The sequence below is a fragment of the Malaclemys terrapin genome, chromosome 6 (assembly GCF_027887155.1).
Source record: "Malaclemys terrapin pileata isolate rMalTer1 chromosome 6, rMalTer1.hap1, whole genome shotgun sequence".
Classification (NCBI taxonomy): Eukaryota; Metazoa; Chordata; order Testudines; family Emydidae; genus Malaclemys; species Malaclemys terrapin.
This window is the reverse complement of record NC_071510.1, coordinates 32,265,442-32,283,881: the sequence shown is the minus strand read 5'-3', so window position 1 is coordinate 32,283,881 and position 18,440 is coordinate 32,265,442. Positions and strand designations below refer to the sequence as shown.

The 18,440-nt window shown below is 42.1% G+C and overlaps 1 protein-coding gene across 2 annotated transcripts in view; it reads right to left on the bottom strand.

The window, feature by feature from the left end:
* The window catches only part of LOC128839568 (uncharacterized), a 127,406-nt gene that overhangs the window by 84,516 nt on the left and 24,450 nt on the right, over positions 1-18,440 (bottom strand). For both annotated transcript variants that reach the window (XM_054032654.1, XM_054032655.1), the window contains 2 exons: positions 16,370-16,431; positions 14,934-15,084 (listed from right to left, as the gene is read on the bottom strand). In XM_054032654.1, the coding sequence (XP_053888629.1) occupies positions 14,934-15,084; positions 16,370-16,431 (213 nt within the window). The remainder of the gene's footprint in view (positions 1-14,933; positions 15,085-16,369; positions 16,432-18,440) is intronic.

Here is an 18,440-nt window from a genome sequence, read left to right as displayed (position 1 = left end):
GCTGCCGGGGAAAGGTGCCTCTTTCTCTGGCCGCCATAGCCCTGCACATCCCAAATTCCCCCCACCCCCTCTTTTCACCCCACTGCCCCCTCCCACCTACCTCCTATTCCTCCCCAAGGCCACCACCTCACCTTACATGTGCGTCTTCTCCGGGGTCCAGGCACCTAATTAGTGGAGCCACGCCTGCACAGCTCTACTAATTAGGTGGGTGCCTTCATTCTCTTGTGTGTGGCTGCCCAGGCGCATGCACCTTAGAGGGAACTATCCGCAGACCACCTGAATGGAGCTCGCGGACCACTGGTGGTCCACGGACCACCAGTTTGAGAACCTCTGGTATAGAGAGAAAAGGTGGGCAAAGTAATATATTTTATTGGACCAACTTCTTTTAATATCACCCACCTAGACCCTATAATACCCTGGGACCAACATGGCTACAATAACACTGCATATAATACAGTATACAGAATCATGACTGCTTTTTGTCAATTTGCCAGAGTATCAGGACTTTTTCTCTTGTGTTGGGTACTTATATATTATACCATCTCTATTTAGTAGGAAGGGAGACATCTAAATTATATTTATTCACAGAAATGGTGCACATAATCACCCAGGGACTCACTTTGAGAGGTGCTGTCAGGAAAATCAATAGGTATTGAGAGCATTTAGTATCTTGCATAATGTAAGCATTTAATGTAAAACTAGTGTGAACTTCAATGATTTAACAATTTGTGGCCTGAATCTGACCCATACCCATTTTACATCATTATAACTCCTTTTATTCAGTAGCGTTACTCCTGATTTGCAACAGTGTATATAAGAGAAGAATTAGACCCTTGGTTGGCAGGAGGACAAATTCTTTGTAGAGAGATCTATATGCATAAAAATATAGCTATGTTTACTGTTATTGTTGTAAAGTTTTTAAGAACACTATGATAAAAGTGAGTCCAGCTAAAGCTTAAGGTAAATTAGCAATTTCCTCTAGGATATGTCAGGCTTTGCGTAAAGAACAGTTCACCCTCAGTCATGCTCTGCTTAGTTCCCAGAATCAGATCATAATGTTCAGGTAGCTCGTGTCATCTTTATCCACTACCAAAGCAATGTCTTTGATGTCAGCTAATTAGTTCTGCACTGCTTGAGCCTGTTCAACAAGACACAGTTTATCTGGACTAATACAAAAGAGTGTATTAACATCTCAATAATAAACTCATGATTTTAAATATATTTTTTCTCAGATTATACCTGTAGCCTTGTTCAAATAGATTCCAACTTCCCTCCTGAACATGGCCTGGATAGTATCAAAGAATTTTATCTGAGCAGGACCTATTCTTGCTAAAAAGCTTTTAATACTTGTGTCAAAAAAATCCTGTCTCCCATGGTTTCACTTTATTTCTTTCCTTCCAGCTGAGACCCTTTTTTCCTTGATCTCTTTTTTGTGTTTCAGGATGCTGCTCAAACTGTGTACATTCCTTCAGGGTATGTAAGATTTGGGTGATTGATTTGTGGCCTGTGCATGTGACTTGGCCAAGTCAGCATCTGAATAGAAAGCAAACCTTAGGGAACCTGAGCTGATTTTAGCATTCTAAACATGAAATAAAACCACCACCACCAACAAGGCATCTTAAAATGAAATTGCTATATTACAATGAATAGTAATTTGACTTCCACTGTCAGAACAATTAAACTTACAGAGGTTCAAGACTCCTTAAATAACTGAGACTTATTTCCAAGAAAGGGCCTCAAGGTTTAGCCCTTATTTGTGTCTGATACACCATTACATAGCAATGCCCATAGCAACGCAACAATGGAACTGAGCTTCTGGATAAACTTTTATACAGCCCTGGGTGTGGCAAGAGAACAATATAGGTCACTGCAATTCCTTTCCCTTTTCACTGACTTTAAAAAAAAAAACCTGTTATTTTGGCTCTCACCTCAACAGTGAGAAGTTCTCTGCTGTTAACGGAGATTTCAAATCCTAATCTAATTGGCTACTTTAACCTCAACTGTCCATAGCTATATAATATATACAGCACTTCTAAAATAAAAGAGAACTCAAACCCATGACCCCTTTGACATGTTCTGTATGCCTAGATGATTGATACATTACAGTCTGACTGATTGCATATGACTTGACTCAAAGTACACCACAGGATCCAGAGGAAACTGGACACAAGGGATCAAAATAAAGCCTTTTCTTTCTTTTTGTATGAGGGATAAGAGAAGATACAACTTTAAGTAAAGAACACAGCTATTTAAATCTTTTGAAGACAGTGGCTTTAGCTGCTAAGACTGGCTCACTAATCAAAGCTGAATGACATTCCGCTACAGAATCCAAAGAAATGGGATACAAGATAACAGTTGGATTACATTACTGAACAGGTGTTTTCTTCATCTCTTTGTCCCGACATAATCCTTTAGGGTTCATAAACACAGGTCTATTTTTCCTTACGGTTTTTATGCAAAAGTATTCTAAAATCCTACCTGTATTACTAATGGGATTTCTTCTGAGCTGTCCAGGGAAAGCAAGTATGTCCCTTTCTTTTTCTTTTCTTTAGTAGTAGGCGTGGTTTTTATGACAGAAATGCTGGCAGTCTGTACCTTTTTTCTTTTTTAAACAGTCATCTGATATATGCCAAGCAAAGTCACTGACTTAACCCTTTGGCATTAAGATTCATTGATATAGTTTCCAATGCTTTTTCTAGTTGTTGTGCACTTAAATAACCAATCACAGATTTCTAATAATTTCACAAAACCTCATTAGATCCTGAATTCAACAGGAGCTTAGAGTACTTAGCATTTCACGGGAGTGAGCTGAAAATAGGCATCTATTGTACTTTTGCCATCATTGTTGATTACATAGAAAAAGAGATGTAAATAGCTCTCCTTAATAGTTAGCCTTTTTCTTTTAGTAGTTATAACTCAGAGGTTGTGACATCACATTAGAAACACTTGCGATGTCACAAATCCTCAACTGTGTCATTAGTCAATGATGCAGGTTGGAGGAACAAACTGTTTACAAAATGTAGAGCTTCTACTATACACAAACAATTTTGTGACCACAGCAACAGCAGTGCAAGAATACAGAAAGTTTCTAAGCTTGATAGGAATATATTTAGGGCCAAATCCTGAAGTTATGTAGTTTGTACTCAATCCAAACTCTGACATAACTCCATTGCCTAAATATAGATCAAATGCAGAGACCTCCAGATTTGACATAATATATTTTAATGTGTGCTTGAATGTTGAAGTGACTTACGATAGCTCTAACTGAATTACTGATGTGCATAAATTCAGCTGTCCACATTCATTCACTGAAAATTCTTTGCTTAATATATGATTCCAATTAGACTGAAAAGATATCCCAGCAGGGTCTTTTCTGCCCCTCCCCCCACCTTGTCTATAAAGTATGATGCACATCTCTGGTGCTGTATAAATAACAATCACAACCCCAATAAACAATTTAGAACATACACTTCAAGAGTTAGTTCACAAAAGGTCAAGAACCTCCCATTTCAGACCAGGAATGCCAAGTTGCTTTCAGAGAAATAGCTCAGGGTCTTTCTCTGTGTGCGAAAAGCCATCATTTAACTATCAAACCCCACTAACCGATAAAGTCTGACTGAGATGACAGCAACACAACAGTTAACCAAAATTTCTCCTTTTTTAAATTAAATGGTGGTTGTGGAAACAAGAAATGAAAGTCCAAATAGGATTCTACGTTAAGTATCAGAAGAGCCTTCATAGGATCGTTAGACTGATTTACTCCCTTTCATGCCTTGCAATACATGATGTACCTCATTCAAAACTGCACTAATATAAATGCCCTTTGACATATACAGCAGCTTCTCAAGCCTCTCCATTTGAGTCATACTTGTAAACATAGGGTCTGATCTCTCTCAGTACCTATTGTTTTCCTTGGAAGTTGGTGGAGCTCAGCACACTTGGCCCTGAGTGCTCCAATACAAGTAAAGGGGATACATATTATACAAATGAAATGTTCATGGTGAAAGATAATATTAATCCTGAGCAAATGCAAATCATGATGCATCAATGTTAACTGAGAGATTCACTTACCAGTCCGCTAAGTCAAGGAAATATGCAACTGTTTAATGTAATCAGAGGATGTAATAGGTATTAATATTACTTGACTCTTTATTTTCAGACATTTCTACCTCACAGATAAAGATTCATTCCCCACAAAATTTTAGCCTCAGTACATCTACACTGCAATTAGACACCTGCGGCCGGCCTGTGCCAGCTGGCTCGTGGGGCTCAGGGTAAGAGGCTGTTTTATTGTGGGTAGACTTTCAGGCTCGAGCTGCAGCCCAAACTGTTGGACTCTCCAACCTCGCAGGGCCAGCCGCAGGTTTTAATTGCAGGGTAGAAATATTTTATAAATACGTGTAGCTCTTTATGAAAAATAAAGAAAGTTTGCAAAGCTTTGTATCTGGTCATTTTTCAACTAGTTCTAAAGAGAATCCAAGGGAAAAGATACAAGCACACTAAATGAATCTGCTATTTTAAATATTCAATCAACAGTATATCAAATTCAGGTGCTCCAAGCAGCCCCCGTCTTTCAGTAAAGTTGCTTTAATACACCAAAACTGACCTGTGTACACTCAAACATAATCCAAACTACACACCATATTGGCAGGACAAGTACTGCATAGAGTGATATCCAAGATGACGACTACAGATAAAAATATGAAGAACTGAAGCTAAAAGCAGGGCAGGATTTACAATTTGCAGGGACCTAAGCTGTAGGGTTGGAAAAATTGACTGGGAGGGGGGTACTGAAGAGGGCCACTGCCCATGTTACTGTAAACCTGTTCTATCAATATCAACTTGGCACTTGTGAACACTTGCAAACAATTCTCTTATGGCTGGTCTAGGTACAGTTTTTGTTTGTTATAACTGTGTTGGTTTAGAAACCAGTAAAGTGGTACAATCCCCTTATGTGAATACAGTTACACCAGTGTAAAGGTGTTTATAGCCAGACAGTTTATTTCTGTAAGTGTATGGAAATAAGCATCTTTATGCAGGTATAATTGCATCTACAGTGGGGGAGGGAGCGGAGTTCTACCATGATATTATATCGTTTTCTAAACCCATATAGTTAAAATTAGTGTAGACTAGGCCTCACAAAGAAAATGCTTTTGCTTCGGAAAAACAACTTAATTCCTCTTGCTGAAGTCTCCAAAACAGACTGATAAAGGCCTACCCTGCTTTAATATTTGTAAAACCATATGCTACAGTATAGCTGAAATACATGGGAGTATGGAAATATACTGTACATCCTCTAAAACACTTTTTCACTTGTATTTGCCATGTGGAGTTGAAAAATCTTCCTAATACGTTTTCCAACTGATGCTATACACCGTATGCACAGCAGAGATAAGATAAAACAAACACACAAAGAAAAAACCCGGATTAGAAACTAAGCTGATTCATGGCTAGTTGGTTAGTTTAGTTTACCTCATACATGAGATCCTACAATACAATTCAAAGATTTTACAGAATGCACTGCTGGCTTCATCTAGAAATGCAAGCCCCAATGGCTACACAATAGTTATAAACATCAGAGCTTCTCCATCAAGTTGCAAAGACCATTCATGACAGCTGTTGCTTCTTTAAAAGAACAATACACTTAGTTCCTAGAACATTTGTTCAACATCACTGAAACGCAACACTCAGCTACGTCTAATGGCCCACCTTTGTTTGTTTAAGGTGTAAGTATTTGTCTTGGAGTTCACCGTGGGAATGTGACATAAGCCGAGACACAGGCATCTACAGCAGGTGACCTACAGCTTTGTTTGCCTCCCCAGTCACAGCCTTGAGTTTGTTCTTTTTTTAGAAGTCACTTTCTTTGTTAAACGTCTGGCATTCAGTTCATTCAGTGCTTTTTGTTGTTGTTGTTTTAACTATGTATCTTTATGATTAGCTTTTGGATAAAAATATGCTGGATCAATTATTTTACCTGGAGGAAATTCTGAGTGTGACTGGGATTCCTTTGTTTAAAGGATATACAAATCCAGATATGAACTACTACTATTGATAACAGGATACAGAATTTTCCATAGCTATCCAGGTCACTGGTTCAAATAAGGCCCTAGTCAGTAGTGAATGAAATGTAATCATAAATCTGTGGAGCAGCTCTTTACAAAGATTAACTAATTAATGCGCAAAACACCTTTGGAAGTGATACCTACATATTATCCCCTTTATTCAGATGGAAAAAACAGAAACATGGTGGATGGGATCCACAAAGTGATTTAAGCATTGCAATGCTGAGCATCATGGTGCTTAACTTTTAGGCAACCAAAAAAAAAAAAAAAAAAAATCACAGGAACAACACTGTGATCCACAAAGCCAAGTTAGGTGCTTAGGCTCCCTATACAATGAACAGGGATATATAGGCACCTAAGAATGTAATCCACAAAAGCCAGCACATTAGGCGGGGAACCAGTAGCCAAAGGGAGGTGCTGAGGAGATGGGTGTGTACACTAAGCCCTGCCCCTCTTTCAGAGATAGGCTCCTAAGTCTGGGCTGCAGGGAGGCACCTAGCTCTTCTTAATGATCCACAAATGGGAACCTGCCATTTAGGCAGCTCAGGTGCTTAAGGTGTTTTTCATGGGACTGAATTAGGCACTCCACCACACAAAATGGTTGGAAAAGGTGGTGCCCAGTGCTTATAGTCCTCACCAGGGAGGTAAAAGTCTCTGTCCAGTCCCCCTGTTTCAACCTCTCTATCATTATTTATCCACAGGTCAACAGCTTCAAAAGGAAAGATTGAGGGAGCCACACATCAGAATATTCCATAGGCAGTGGGTAAAGCACCTTCCTGAGAGATAGGAGACCCCAGTCAAGTCATTCCCTCTGGCAGAGAGGGAAATTGAACCTGGGTCTCCCAGATTCCAGGTGAGTGCACTAACCACGTAGCTAAAAGTTTTAAGGGGCATCCTACCATCACCTTCTTGCTTTTGAAAGAGACGTAATACTCCTGCTCCTCCTGGAGTCTGAAATGGGACCCGATCCAGTAGGCATGCTCAGAGGTAGCCTACCAGATCAAGCCCCCAAGGCAGGTGACTTTGGTGGCCAACTACCTGTCTTTCCCTGGTTTGTGGCACTTAGGCAGGAGATAGGCATCCAGCTGCCTAGAGGTAGGCTGCAGTGCGCATGCCTAGAGGCAGGAACTTAGGCCCCTAGGGAAATTTTATTCTAAAAACTTAGGTGCCAAGTGCGTTTAGGGTTCAGTGAGTTTTGTGGCTTACAATGGAGCTAAAACTGGGACTTTCATAGATCCCAACCAAAGGGACTCCTTTAAAGCCACAAAAAGCTCATTTCACTCTACAGTCATACAGGGTGAAATTCTACACTGAGGAAATGAATGCAGCTCAACAGGCTTTAAAGGTACTACACTCATTCGGCTCATACTATTTGTGGTGTAAAGACTGTAGCAATTAGCCCTGAGACGGTAACTTACAAAACGTATGGTACTTAACTACCAGTATTTTCTTCTTTTCAGTGTGATCATGAGAATCATTGAGGCCACTTGGATCACCAAACATAGGAGTCATGATGGTATCAGGAGCAAGTACATGGATAGCATATCAAGGTGAACTTAGAGACAGAGAGGGCACCTTGCAGCAGGAACTAAGTTATCAAAGATAAGCATGACAGAATTTTCCTTTATGGAAACATTTCTTGAGTATTTACCCTATTGAAAAATTCCAAGCAGGATAATTTATAACCCAGACATGGACAAAGAACAAATAAAAGGCAATTATAATCCCAAAATTAAAAACATCATGTCATTTTTTAAATCAGAGAATTAAAATAAATTATAAAGATGCTGACATCAGGCATAATATGGTTTTGGAAAATCTTTGCCTTTTTTATTCTTTTTTGTTATAACTTTTCAAAGCATTTTAAAAATGTTTTTAAAAATACTATAGTAATAATTTTGGTTGCTGGTTTTAAATATATCATACAAAGGGTATGTCTACACTACGGGATTAATCCGAATTTATATAATTCGGATTTGAAAAACAGGTTGTATAAAGTCGAAATGTATGCGGCCACACTAAGCACATTAATTCGGTGGTGTGCGTCCAAGTACCGGGGCTAGCATCGATTTCTGCAGCGTTGCACTGTGGGTAGCTATCCCATAGTTCCCGCAGTCTCCCGCGCCCATTGGAATTGTGGGTTAAGATCCCAGTGCCTGATGGGACAAAAAACATCGTCGCAAGTGGTTCTGGGTACAGCCTCACCTCCTCCCTCCCTCCCTGCATGAAAGCAACGGACGGCAGACAACCATTTTCGCGCCTTTTTTCCTGGGTGGGTGAACACTGCAGACTCCATACCACGGCAAGCATGGAGCCCGCTGAGCTCAAGACAGCAGTCATGAACATTGTAAACACCTCGTGCCTTCTCGTGGAGTTTATGCTCAGCCAGGACCAGAAAAACGAGGCGAGGAGGCAGCGGCGGCGGCAGCGCAGCGACAAGCATGATGAGGACATTGACATGGATATGGACACGGACACGGATACAGAATTCTGTGAAACCACGGGCCCCGGTGCTTTGGAGATCATATTGTTAATGGGGCAGATTCTATCCATGGAACGCCGATTCTGGGCAAGGGAAACAAGCACAGACTGGTGGGACCGCATAGTGTTGCAGGTGTGGGACGATTCCCAGTGGCTGTGGAACTTTCGCATGCGTAAGGGCACTTTCATGGAACTTTGTGACTTGCTGTCCCCTGCCCTGAAACGCCAGAATACCAAGATGAGAGCAGCCCTCACAGTTGAGAAGCGTGTGGCGATAGCCCTGTGGAAGCTTGCAACGCCAGACAGCTACCGGTCAGTCGGGAATCAATTTGGAGTGGGCAAATCTACTGTGGGGGCTGCTGTGATGCAAGTAGCCAAAGCAATCACTCAGGTGCTGCTACGAAAGTTAGTGACTCTGGGAAATGTGCAGGCTATAGTGGATGGTTTTTCTGCAATGGGATTCCCTAACTGTGGTGGGGCGATAGACGGAACCCATATCCCTATCTTGGCACCGGAGCACCAAGCCACCGAGTACATAAACCGCAAGGGGTACTTTTCAATGGTGCTGCAAGCACTTGTGGATCACAAGGGACGTTTCACCAACATCAACAAGGGCTGGGCGGGAAGGGTTCATGACGCTCACGTCTTCAGGAACACTACTCTGTTTAAAGGGCTGCAGCAAGGGACTTACTTTCCGGACCAGAAAATAACCGTTGGGGATGTTGAAATGCCAATAGTTATTCTTGGGGACCCAGCCTACCCCTTAATGCCATGGCTCATGAAGCCGTACACAGGCAGCCTGGACAGGAGTCAGGAGCTGTTTAACTACAGGCTAAGCAAGTGCAGAATGGTGGTAGAATGTGCATTTGGCCGTTTAAAAGGTCGCTGGCGATCATTATTGACTCGCTCTGACCTCAGCCAAAGAAATCTCCCCATTGTTATTTCTGCTTGCTGTGTGCTCCACAATCTCTGTGAAAGTAAGGGGGAGACCTTTATGGCGGGGTGGGAGGCTGAGGCAAATCGCCTGGCTGCTGATTACGCGCAGCCAGACACCAGGGCGATTAGAAGAGCACACCAGGAAGCGCTGTGCATCAGAGAAGCTTTAAAAACCAGTTTCATGACTGGCCAGGCTACAGTGTGAAATATCTGTTTGTTTCTCCTTCATGAAAACCCGCCCCCTTTATTGACTGATTTTCTGTAAGGAACCCACCCTCCCCCTTCCCCCAGCTTTCTTTCAAACCAAATAAAGTCACTATCATTTAAAAATCATTTATTCTTTATTAATAGATTAGAAAAAGAGGGAGGGAACCCGGGTGGTATTTGGGAGGAGGATTGCTGGGAAGGAAAAAGCCACAAAGAAAAGGTTAAAAAAATGACAGCCTTTTGCTTGGGCTGTCTACTGTGGTGGAATGGGAAGGTGTACGGAGCCTCCCCCCCCGCGTTCTTACACGTCTGGGTGAGGAGGATACGGAACATGGGGAGGGGGGAGGGGGGAACAGGGGCTGAAGCGGCAGTCTGTTTTCCAGCAGCCGTTCCTGAAGCTCCACCAGACGCCGGAGCATGTCTGTTTGCTCACGCAGCAGCCCCAGCGTTGCATCCTGCCTCCTCTGATCTTCCTGCCGCCACCTCTCATCTCGAGCGTCTCTCCTCTCCTCACGTTGGTCCCTCCTGTCCTCACGTTGGTCCCTCCTGTCCTCACGTTCACTGGCTTCTTTCCTATACTTTGAAACTGTTTCCTTCCATTCATTCAGATGAGCTCTGTCACTGCGGCTGGATTCCATAATTTCAGAAAACATCTCGTCTCGCGTTCTCTTCTTACGACGCCTTATCTGTGATAACCTTCGGGATGGAGGAGGGAGGCTTGAGGAATTTGCAGCTGCTGTAGGGAGGGGAAAAAAGAGAGAATTGTTTAAAAAGCTACATTTTGCAGAACAATGCTTATACTCTTTCACGGTGACCAACACTATTCACATTACATAGCACATGTGATTTCTGTGCAAGGTCGCATTTTGCCTCTTAATGCTGAGTGCCTGTGGCTTTGCTGCTAGAGATCACAGGTCTGGGCAACAGAATTCGGCTTGCATGCGGCCATGGTAAGCCATTGTCTTACAGCTTCTGCGCCCTCCTTTCCCACATACCAAGCATAGCCTGTAGAGTGCTGCGGTTTTTCTGTTAACATTCAGCAGCAGCAGAAAACAAACTAACCCCCACCCCTCTCGCCATGAATTCTCTGGGATGATCGCTGTACCCCTCCCCCCCACCGCGTGGCTGGTATCAGGGAAGATCCCTGCAGGCACCAAACTAACCACACACACCCCGCCGCCGCCCCCCTCCCGCCATGAATTCTCTGGGATGATCACAGTACCCCTCCCCCCACCGCGTGGCTGGTAACAGGGAAGATCCCTGCTAGCCAAACGCGAAAAACTCAGGGCCAATTTCCCATCTGCGCTTGGCTAACTGCAGGGAAGGATTTATTTTCCGCCACAGGCAAACAGCCCAGTAGGAACGGCCACCTCTGTCCCCTTAATTAAGTTCCCGTATTTCAACCAGGTTACCAGGAGTGACATCACTCTCCTGAGGATTACACAACAAGATAAAGAACGGATGTTGCTTGAATGCCAGCAAACACCGGGACCATACGCTGCCAGGCTTTGTCAGGCAATGATACCAGATTACTTGCTGCAAGCATGGCGTGGTCAAGTGTCCTACCATGGAGGACGGAATAAGGATGCACTGCCCAGAAACCTTGTGGCAAGGCTTTTGGAGTACCTCCAGGAGAGCTTCATGGAGATGTCCCTGGAGGATTTCCGCTCCATCCCCAGACACGTTAACAGACTTTTCCAGTAGCTGAACTGACCGCGAATGCATCCCAAGTCCTCAGGGCAAAGTAATCATTAAAAACCGTTTGCTTTTAAAACAAGTTTTATATTTTAAAAGGTAAACTCACCTGAGGTCCCTTCCATGGGGTCAGAGTCTTGGGTACTGGCTTGGGAGGCTTGGGAGGGTACTTCAGTCAGGGTGAGAAAAAGATCCTGGCTGTTGGGGAGAACGGAGTGCTGTGTGCTCTCTGCAAGCTCATCCTCCTCCTCCTCTCCCCCATCGGCAGAATCCTCAGGCGTCGCTGATGAGACTATCCCCGACCCAGAATCCACGATCACAGGTGGGGTAGTGGTGGCAGCCCCCCCTAGAATTGCATGCAGCTCGGCGTAGAAGCGGCAGGTCCGCGGCTCTGACCCGGAGCGACCGTTTGCCTCCTTTGTTTTTTGATAGGCTTGTCTGAGCTCCTTGACTTTCACGCAGCACTGCTCAGAGTCCCTATTGTGGCCTCTCTCCATCATGCCCTTGGAGATTTTTTCAAAAGTTTTTGCATTTCGTCTTTTAGAACGAAGTTCTGCAAGCACTGAATCCTCTCCCCATACAGCGATCAGATCCAGTACCTCCCTCACGGTCCATGCTGGTGCTCTTTTTCGATTATCAGACTGCATGGTTACCTGTGCTGATGAGCTATCTGTGGTCACCTGTGCTCTCCACGCTGGGCAAACAGGAAATGAAATTCAAATGTTCGCGGGGCTTTTCCTGTCTACCTGGCCAGTGCATCCGAATTTAGATTGCTGTCCAGAGCGGTCACAATGATGCACTGTGGGATAGCTCCCGGAGGCCAATACCATCGAATTGCGGCCACACTATCCCTAATTCGAAATGTTAAAATCGATTTTGGCGCTACTCCGCTCGTCGGGGTGGAGTACAGAAATCGATTTAAAGGGCCCTTTACATCGAAATAAATAGCGTCGTTGTGTGGACGGTTGCAGGGTAAATTCGAATTAAAGCTGATAAATCCGAATTAAAGTCGTAGTGTAGACCAGGCCAAAGTTTCCATCACAAGCTATCATTGACTTGAATTACAATATTTTGTGAAACTGAAAAATTTCCCCCAGTGTTTTTTATTGAGCAGCTTGTCCAGTAACATTATAGTTACTCCTCTGCTTGGAGAAATTCCAAATGGAATTATGGAATGATATTGTCTTTTTCACAGTGGTTAAGAAGATGTATCTGACAGGCCAAGGCTGAATTTAAAATGTCCGAAATCAAAGCAGAGCATGTCAAAAGTCTCTTTTATGTGTGAATATGGTGTATTCTGCAAACAAACTACTGAAAGAAAAGGGATAACTGGTGCAAACAGGTAGGGCCACAATTACACTTTAACCACAAATTGCAAGTAAGGGCATAGAATCATAGAAGATTAGGGTTGGAAGAGACTTCAGGAAGTCAATCAGTCCAACCCTCTGCTCAAAGCAGGACCACCCCCAACTAAATCATCCCAGCCAGGGCTTTGTCAAGCCAGGCCTTAAAACCCTCTAAGGACGGAGATTTCACCACCTCCCAAGGTAACCCATTCCAGTGTTTCACCACCCTCCTAGTGAAATAGTTTTTCCTAATAGCCAACCTTGACCTCCCTCACTGCAACTTGAGACCATTGCTTCTTGTTCTGTCATCCACCACCACTGAGAACAGCCTAGCTCCATCCTCTTTAGAACCCTCTTTCAGTTAGTTGAAAGCTGCTACCAAATCCCCCCTCACTCTTCTCTTCTGCAGACTAAATAAGCCCAGTTCCCTCAGCCTCTCCTCATAAGTCATGTGCCCCAGCCGCCTAATCATTTCCGTTGCCCTCTGCTGGCCTTTCTCCAATTTGTCCACATCCTTTCCGTAGTGGGAGGCCCAAAACTGGATGCAATACTCCAGATGTGGCCTCACCAGTCCCGAATAAAGGGGAATAATCACTTCCCTCGGTCTGCTGGCAATGCTCCTACTAATGCAGCCCAATATGCCATTAGCCTTCTTGGCAACAAGGGCACACTGTTAACTCATATCCAGCTTCTCGTCCACTGTAATCCCCAGGTCCTTTTCTGCAGAACTACCACTTAGCCAGTCGGTCCCCAGCCCGCAGCAGTGCATGGGATTCTTCCATTCTAAGAACAGGACTCTGCACTTGTCGAACCTCATCAGATTTCTTCTGGTCCAATCCTCCAATTTGTCTAGTTTCAGAGTAACAGCCGTGTTAGTCTGTATCCGCAAAAAGAAGAAGTGGGCTGTAGTCCACGAAAGCTTATGCTCTAATAAATTTGTTAGTCTCTAAGGTGCCACAAGTACAATTTGTCTAGGTCACTCTGGACCCTATCGCTACCCTCCAGATATCTATCTCTCTCCCCAGCTTAGTGTCATCCGCGAACTTACTAAGGGTGCAATCCATCCCATCATCCAGATCATTAATGAAGGTGTTGAACAAAACCGGCCCCAGGACAGACCCCTGGGGCACTCCGCTTGATACTGGCTGCCAACTAGACATCGAGCTGTTGATCACTACCTGTTGAGCCTGACAATCTAGCCAGCTTTCTATCCACCTTATAGTCCATTCATCCAGTCCATACTTCTTTAACTTGCTGGAAAGAATACTGTGGGAGACTGTATCAAAAGCTTTGCTAAAGTCAAGTTATATCATGTCCACCACATTCCCCATATCCACAGCGCCAGTATCTCATCATAGAAGTCAGTCAGGTTGGTCAGGCATGACTTCCCCTTGGTGAATCAATGTTGACTATTCCTGATCACCTTCCTTTCCTCCAACTGCTTCAAAATGGATTCCTTGAAGATCTGTTCAAGTTCCCTAGAAAAATCATGGGGAACTTGCTTGGGTTGTTCCAATTCAGGGTTTTGGTTTAATGTCCATCTCTAATTTCAGTATACATATTCAGTGAATGAGTCTGTTCTCTTTCAGAAAGAGATGCCATTTGGATGACACTTCAAAGCAAGGATTCAATGTAATTCAAAGTACAGTAGGATTGAGGGACAGCAGCACCATTAGAAAGCAATTTGAATCAATTCTAAATTATCAAGTTTTTTAAACAATTTGTTTAACTTAGCATTTGATTTAATCATTGTTAAAATCAACTATTTTCTTTTCAATTGTAGATCTTAATTTATAACTCCAAAGTTTCCTAATTTCCAGTGCCTTCACAGTTTTCTTTACACTTGAAAATGTATACTGTTTGCAAGGTAGCATGATGACCATTAGATAACATTTTCAAATGCTGAAGCCAATTCTTTCAATTCAACTTTGTAGGAAACAGACATCTTCCAAACTGATTGGTAATTATTCATTTTTATTTTATTTTAGAGACATTTTAATAAACATTTTTAGTGATTCACTCCTCTATGTAGTTCACAGAAATGTCTGTTCCTGCTGCTATTCCTATTGCCTATATCCTGGATCCTAGGACATTTTTGATATGACACTAGAGATTTCCTTTATACTGGCATTCTTAGTTACCTTGGAGGACCTTCCTTTCTTTCTGCTTACTGACCATTACTAGCTAGGTATTTTAATGTACTTACAAAAGGACTCATCCCTCGCAAGCTGGTGGAAACGGTGGCAGACCTGGGCAACCCGAGAAAGCTCTTTATGGGAAAACAATGAGAAGATGCATAGCCACAGTTCATCAGGAAGAAGCAACCAAACTGAGAGGTCACTCTCACGTTTATTATCCTAAAAACAAATCAAAGTAACATGCTATTACAAGGAACGGCAAACAAATACAATGCATTCTCTAGTGGACAGCTAACTCCTGTCCATGACAAACAGTAAAATAAACAAATAAGAGTCAGGTACCAAAGAGAAGAACATTTTCTTCTGTTTCACTGGCAAGCACAGTGAGAAGAGACTTTACTGCAAAGGGACTGTCTATTTCTCCTCTTCCATTTCCAACCTGAGGCATCAGAACAACGTATTACTTAATTTTAACCACCTGGATTTTGGGTTAGCTGGCCACAAAATCTGGGGCTTAGCCTGCTGGTCAGAAGGAATGAGAATCTAGCATTCTGATCAGCCACACCCTTACTAGCCAGCTCACTTTATCAATACAACTCTCAGAATAATAATAATGATAACAATAATTCCAGATCTGGAATGTTTTGGTTCTGCTTAGCTCTCCCAAGCTGGAAACACAGCCTGGAAGACACTGAAGTCACTCTGAAGACACATGAAGAAAGTGACCAACTACTCCTCATTTTTTTAAGTATGTCCTATGGTTTGCAGACATAGGGCCAGATTGTCCCCTACATAGGAGAAGTACAGAGGACAGGAAAACTCAATGTATAAAGTCTTATGACATTTGCACAGCATTGGCCTGTATGGGTAAAGATTTGGCTCCATATGCCCACAAATCCCCTGTACAACAATGCTTTCTGGTACCACATCATGATAACAGTTTCTGAAGAACAATTTTTTCCCTTCACCATGTTACTTTTATTTTATAAAACTTCTCCAGAGTTGTCATTCAAGGTAGCCATAGATGGGCTTCAATCCCCATCTCTTCTACAAATTTCTCCATCTGAATGCCAATAAAACTTTTTGCCTGCAGAATAGAGTGTTTTTTTATTACCTAACAACTTAATTTTAAAAAGAGTCTCATAAAAGCTCTCCAGTTCTCTCTTTTTCAAAATATAGCTATCAAAATACCATTTTGCTATTCATACAGCAGATAAATCATTAATAGAAATTTGTTCACATTAGAAAACAGATTCAAATGACCAGATTAAATAAAGTACAGCAAACTTTTCTAAAAAAGGTAAATAAATACGTAAAGCAGTTATTGCTTTGATGAATTTGGCTCTGGGTTATTAAGGCCCAATCCAGAAGGTGGAATATTTTGCGCAGACAAGATCTTTTATTTATAAAGACTGAATTTGTGCTTAGTATGAAAACTAGATTTCAAAATTCTGAAACACCAGCATGTTCCATATACAGCTAGGGAGCTGATGCAGACACTTACCCAATTTACTGTTTCCTCAAAACCTTGAAATGTACTTTTGCAAGGTTGCTTGGAGTCAGTGCCTGGGTAAAAGAGAAATTATTCTGGAATCCCAGAGCTATGTGAAAGTCTGTTTGTTTAGTAATAGAGAGCAACATATGAGGAAAAGATGAAGCAATATTTGCATTTGTCCACACTATAAATAATCAGAATTACAGAAATTAGAGATGAAAAAGACCTGGTAAGGTATTCAGTTTACCTCCGGTTAGGGCAGGATTCTTGCCAATTGCCTTTAATGTAAAAACAAACAAACAAACCCAGCAGCCGCATATAGAAAATTATATTTGGTGGTTCTACGTATCAATATCTTGCCAGTAGCACCAGATTTTCAAAAGCTGGCGCCCCTTTTTATGACTGCAACTATGGGGGCAAATAGTTGCAGGCATAATTTTGTGCCATTATTGTGTGTGTGTGTGTGTGTGTGTGTGTGTGTGTGTGTGTGTGTGTGTGTGTAATTATTTGGACACAAACAAACATTGTCATACGTATGTCTGAGTACCTGACCTGCAGGAGCAATTAGATAGTTAGACATCTATGTAACCTTAATGCAAGTATAAATAGGGTGACCGGATAGCAACTGTGAAAAAATGGGGCAGGGGCGGTGGGGATATGGGGGGTAATAGGCACCTATATAAGAAAACGTCCCAAAAAACGGGACTGTCCCTTTAAAAACGGGACATCTGGTCACCCTAGGTATAAATAACTATGCTGACAATTTTACAAGTCAAAGAAAAAAAAAAAAAGAGAGACCACTGAAGGCAGGAAGAAAATGCTGGTACTTAATCTCTAAAACTAACTTAAACACAGAACTAGAATACAATATTCCCATATTAGTAGGAGGATAGATTACACGGCTTTAACAGGTCTTTTCTATCTCTAATATATAGAGATATAATATATCAGACATGCCAATGGAATAACACATTTTTGGCAAATATTCAAATCAAACTTTTTTCTGTCTTGGTGAGTGGTGCAATTATTATTCATAGATTCATAGATTCATAGATTATAGGACTGGAAGGGACCTCGAGAGGTCATCGAGTCCAGTCCCCTGCTCGCATGGCAGGACCAAATACTGTCTAGACCATCCCTGATAGACATTTATCTAACCTACTCTTAAATATCTCCAGAGACGGAGATTCCACAACCTCCCTAGGCAATTTGTTCCAGTGTTTAACCACCCTGACAGGTAGGAACTTTTTCCTAATGTCCAACCTAGACCTCCCTTGCTGCAGTTTAAACCCATTGTTTCTGGTTCTATCCTTAGAGGCTAAGGTGAACAAGTTCTCTCCCTCCTCCTTATGACACCCTTTTAGATACCTGAATTAATTGAATTACATTAATTTTTTCTGTCACTACAGCTGCTAACAAACCAGTTGCATTATACTCACTATACATTAAAAAAAATAATCAAACATTTGTCAGTCGAAAGGCCACTCACTAGGAAGCCTTTTAATCTATGCAATGTCATACACCATCCTAAATACATTATTAGCATCTTTTAGAAAAGCAAAAGTGGTTGAACACCGAAACTATAACACCACTGCTGGCACAGATTGTCTTTGTACATGGAACACAATATCGTCAGATAGAGATTCAAATGGACCATAGCTGCAAGTATTCATTTCAAGAGAATTTGCTATTAAGATAGCAAATGTCCGCTATATTTCCATTTTAGACACAAGTTATGTAAATAGTTATGCAATCAACCAACCCATAAATAGCTGCCTGTCCTGGTTATTAGGGAGCACCTTAATACAAGGCACTGATGCTCAACAGTGAGTTGCAAGACAGAGCTTTATTGATCATATCTACACTAAATGAGCATTCACATAGCAATGAATAAATTCCCAAACTCTTGTCCCATCATTCAATGTACCACCTCGAACAGATTTTTTGAAGGCAGATTCTTCTTTGGCTGGTCAGGAACTGGAAGGAGATAACCCAGGGCATTATGAGTAGAGAAAACAGATTTGATTTAGTCAGATGTCCTCAACAGACTAAAAAATCAAATAAAAACATTTCACTAAAA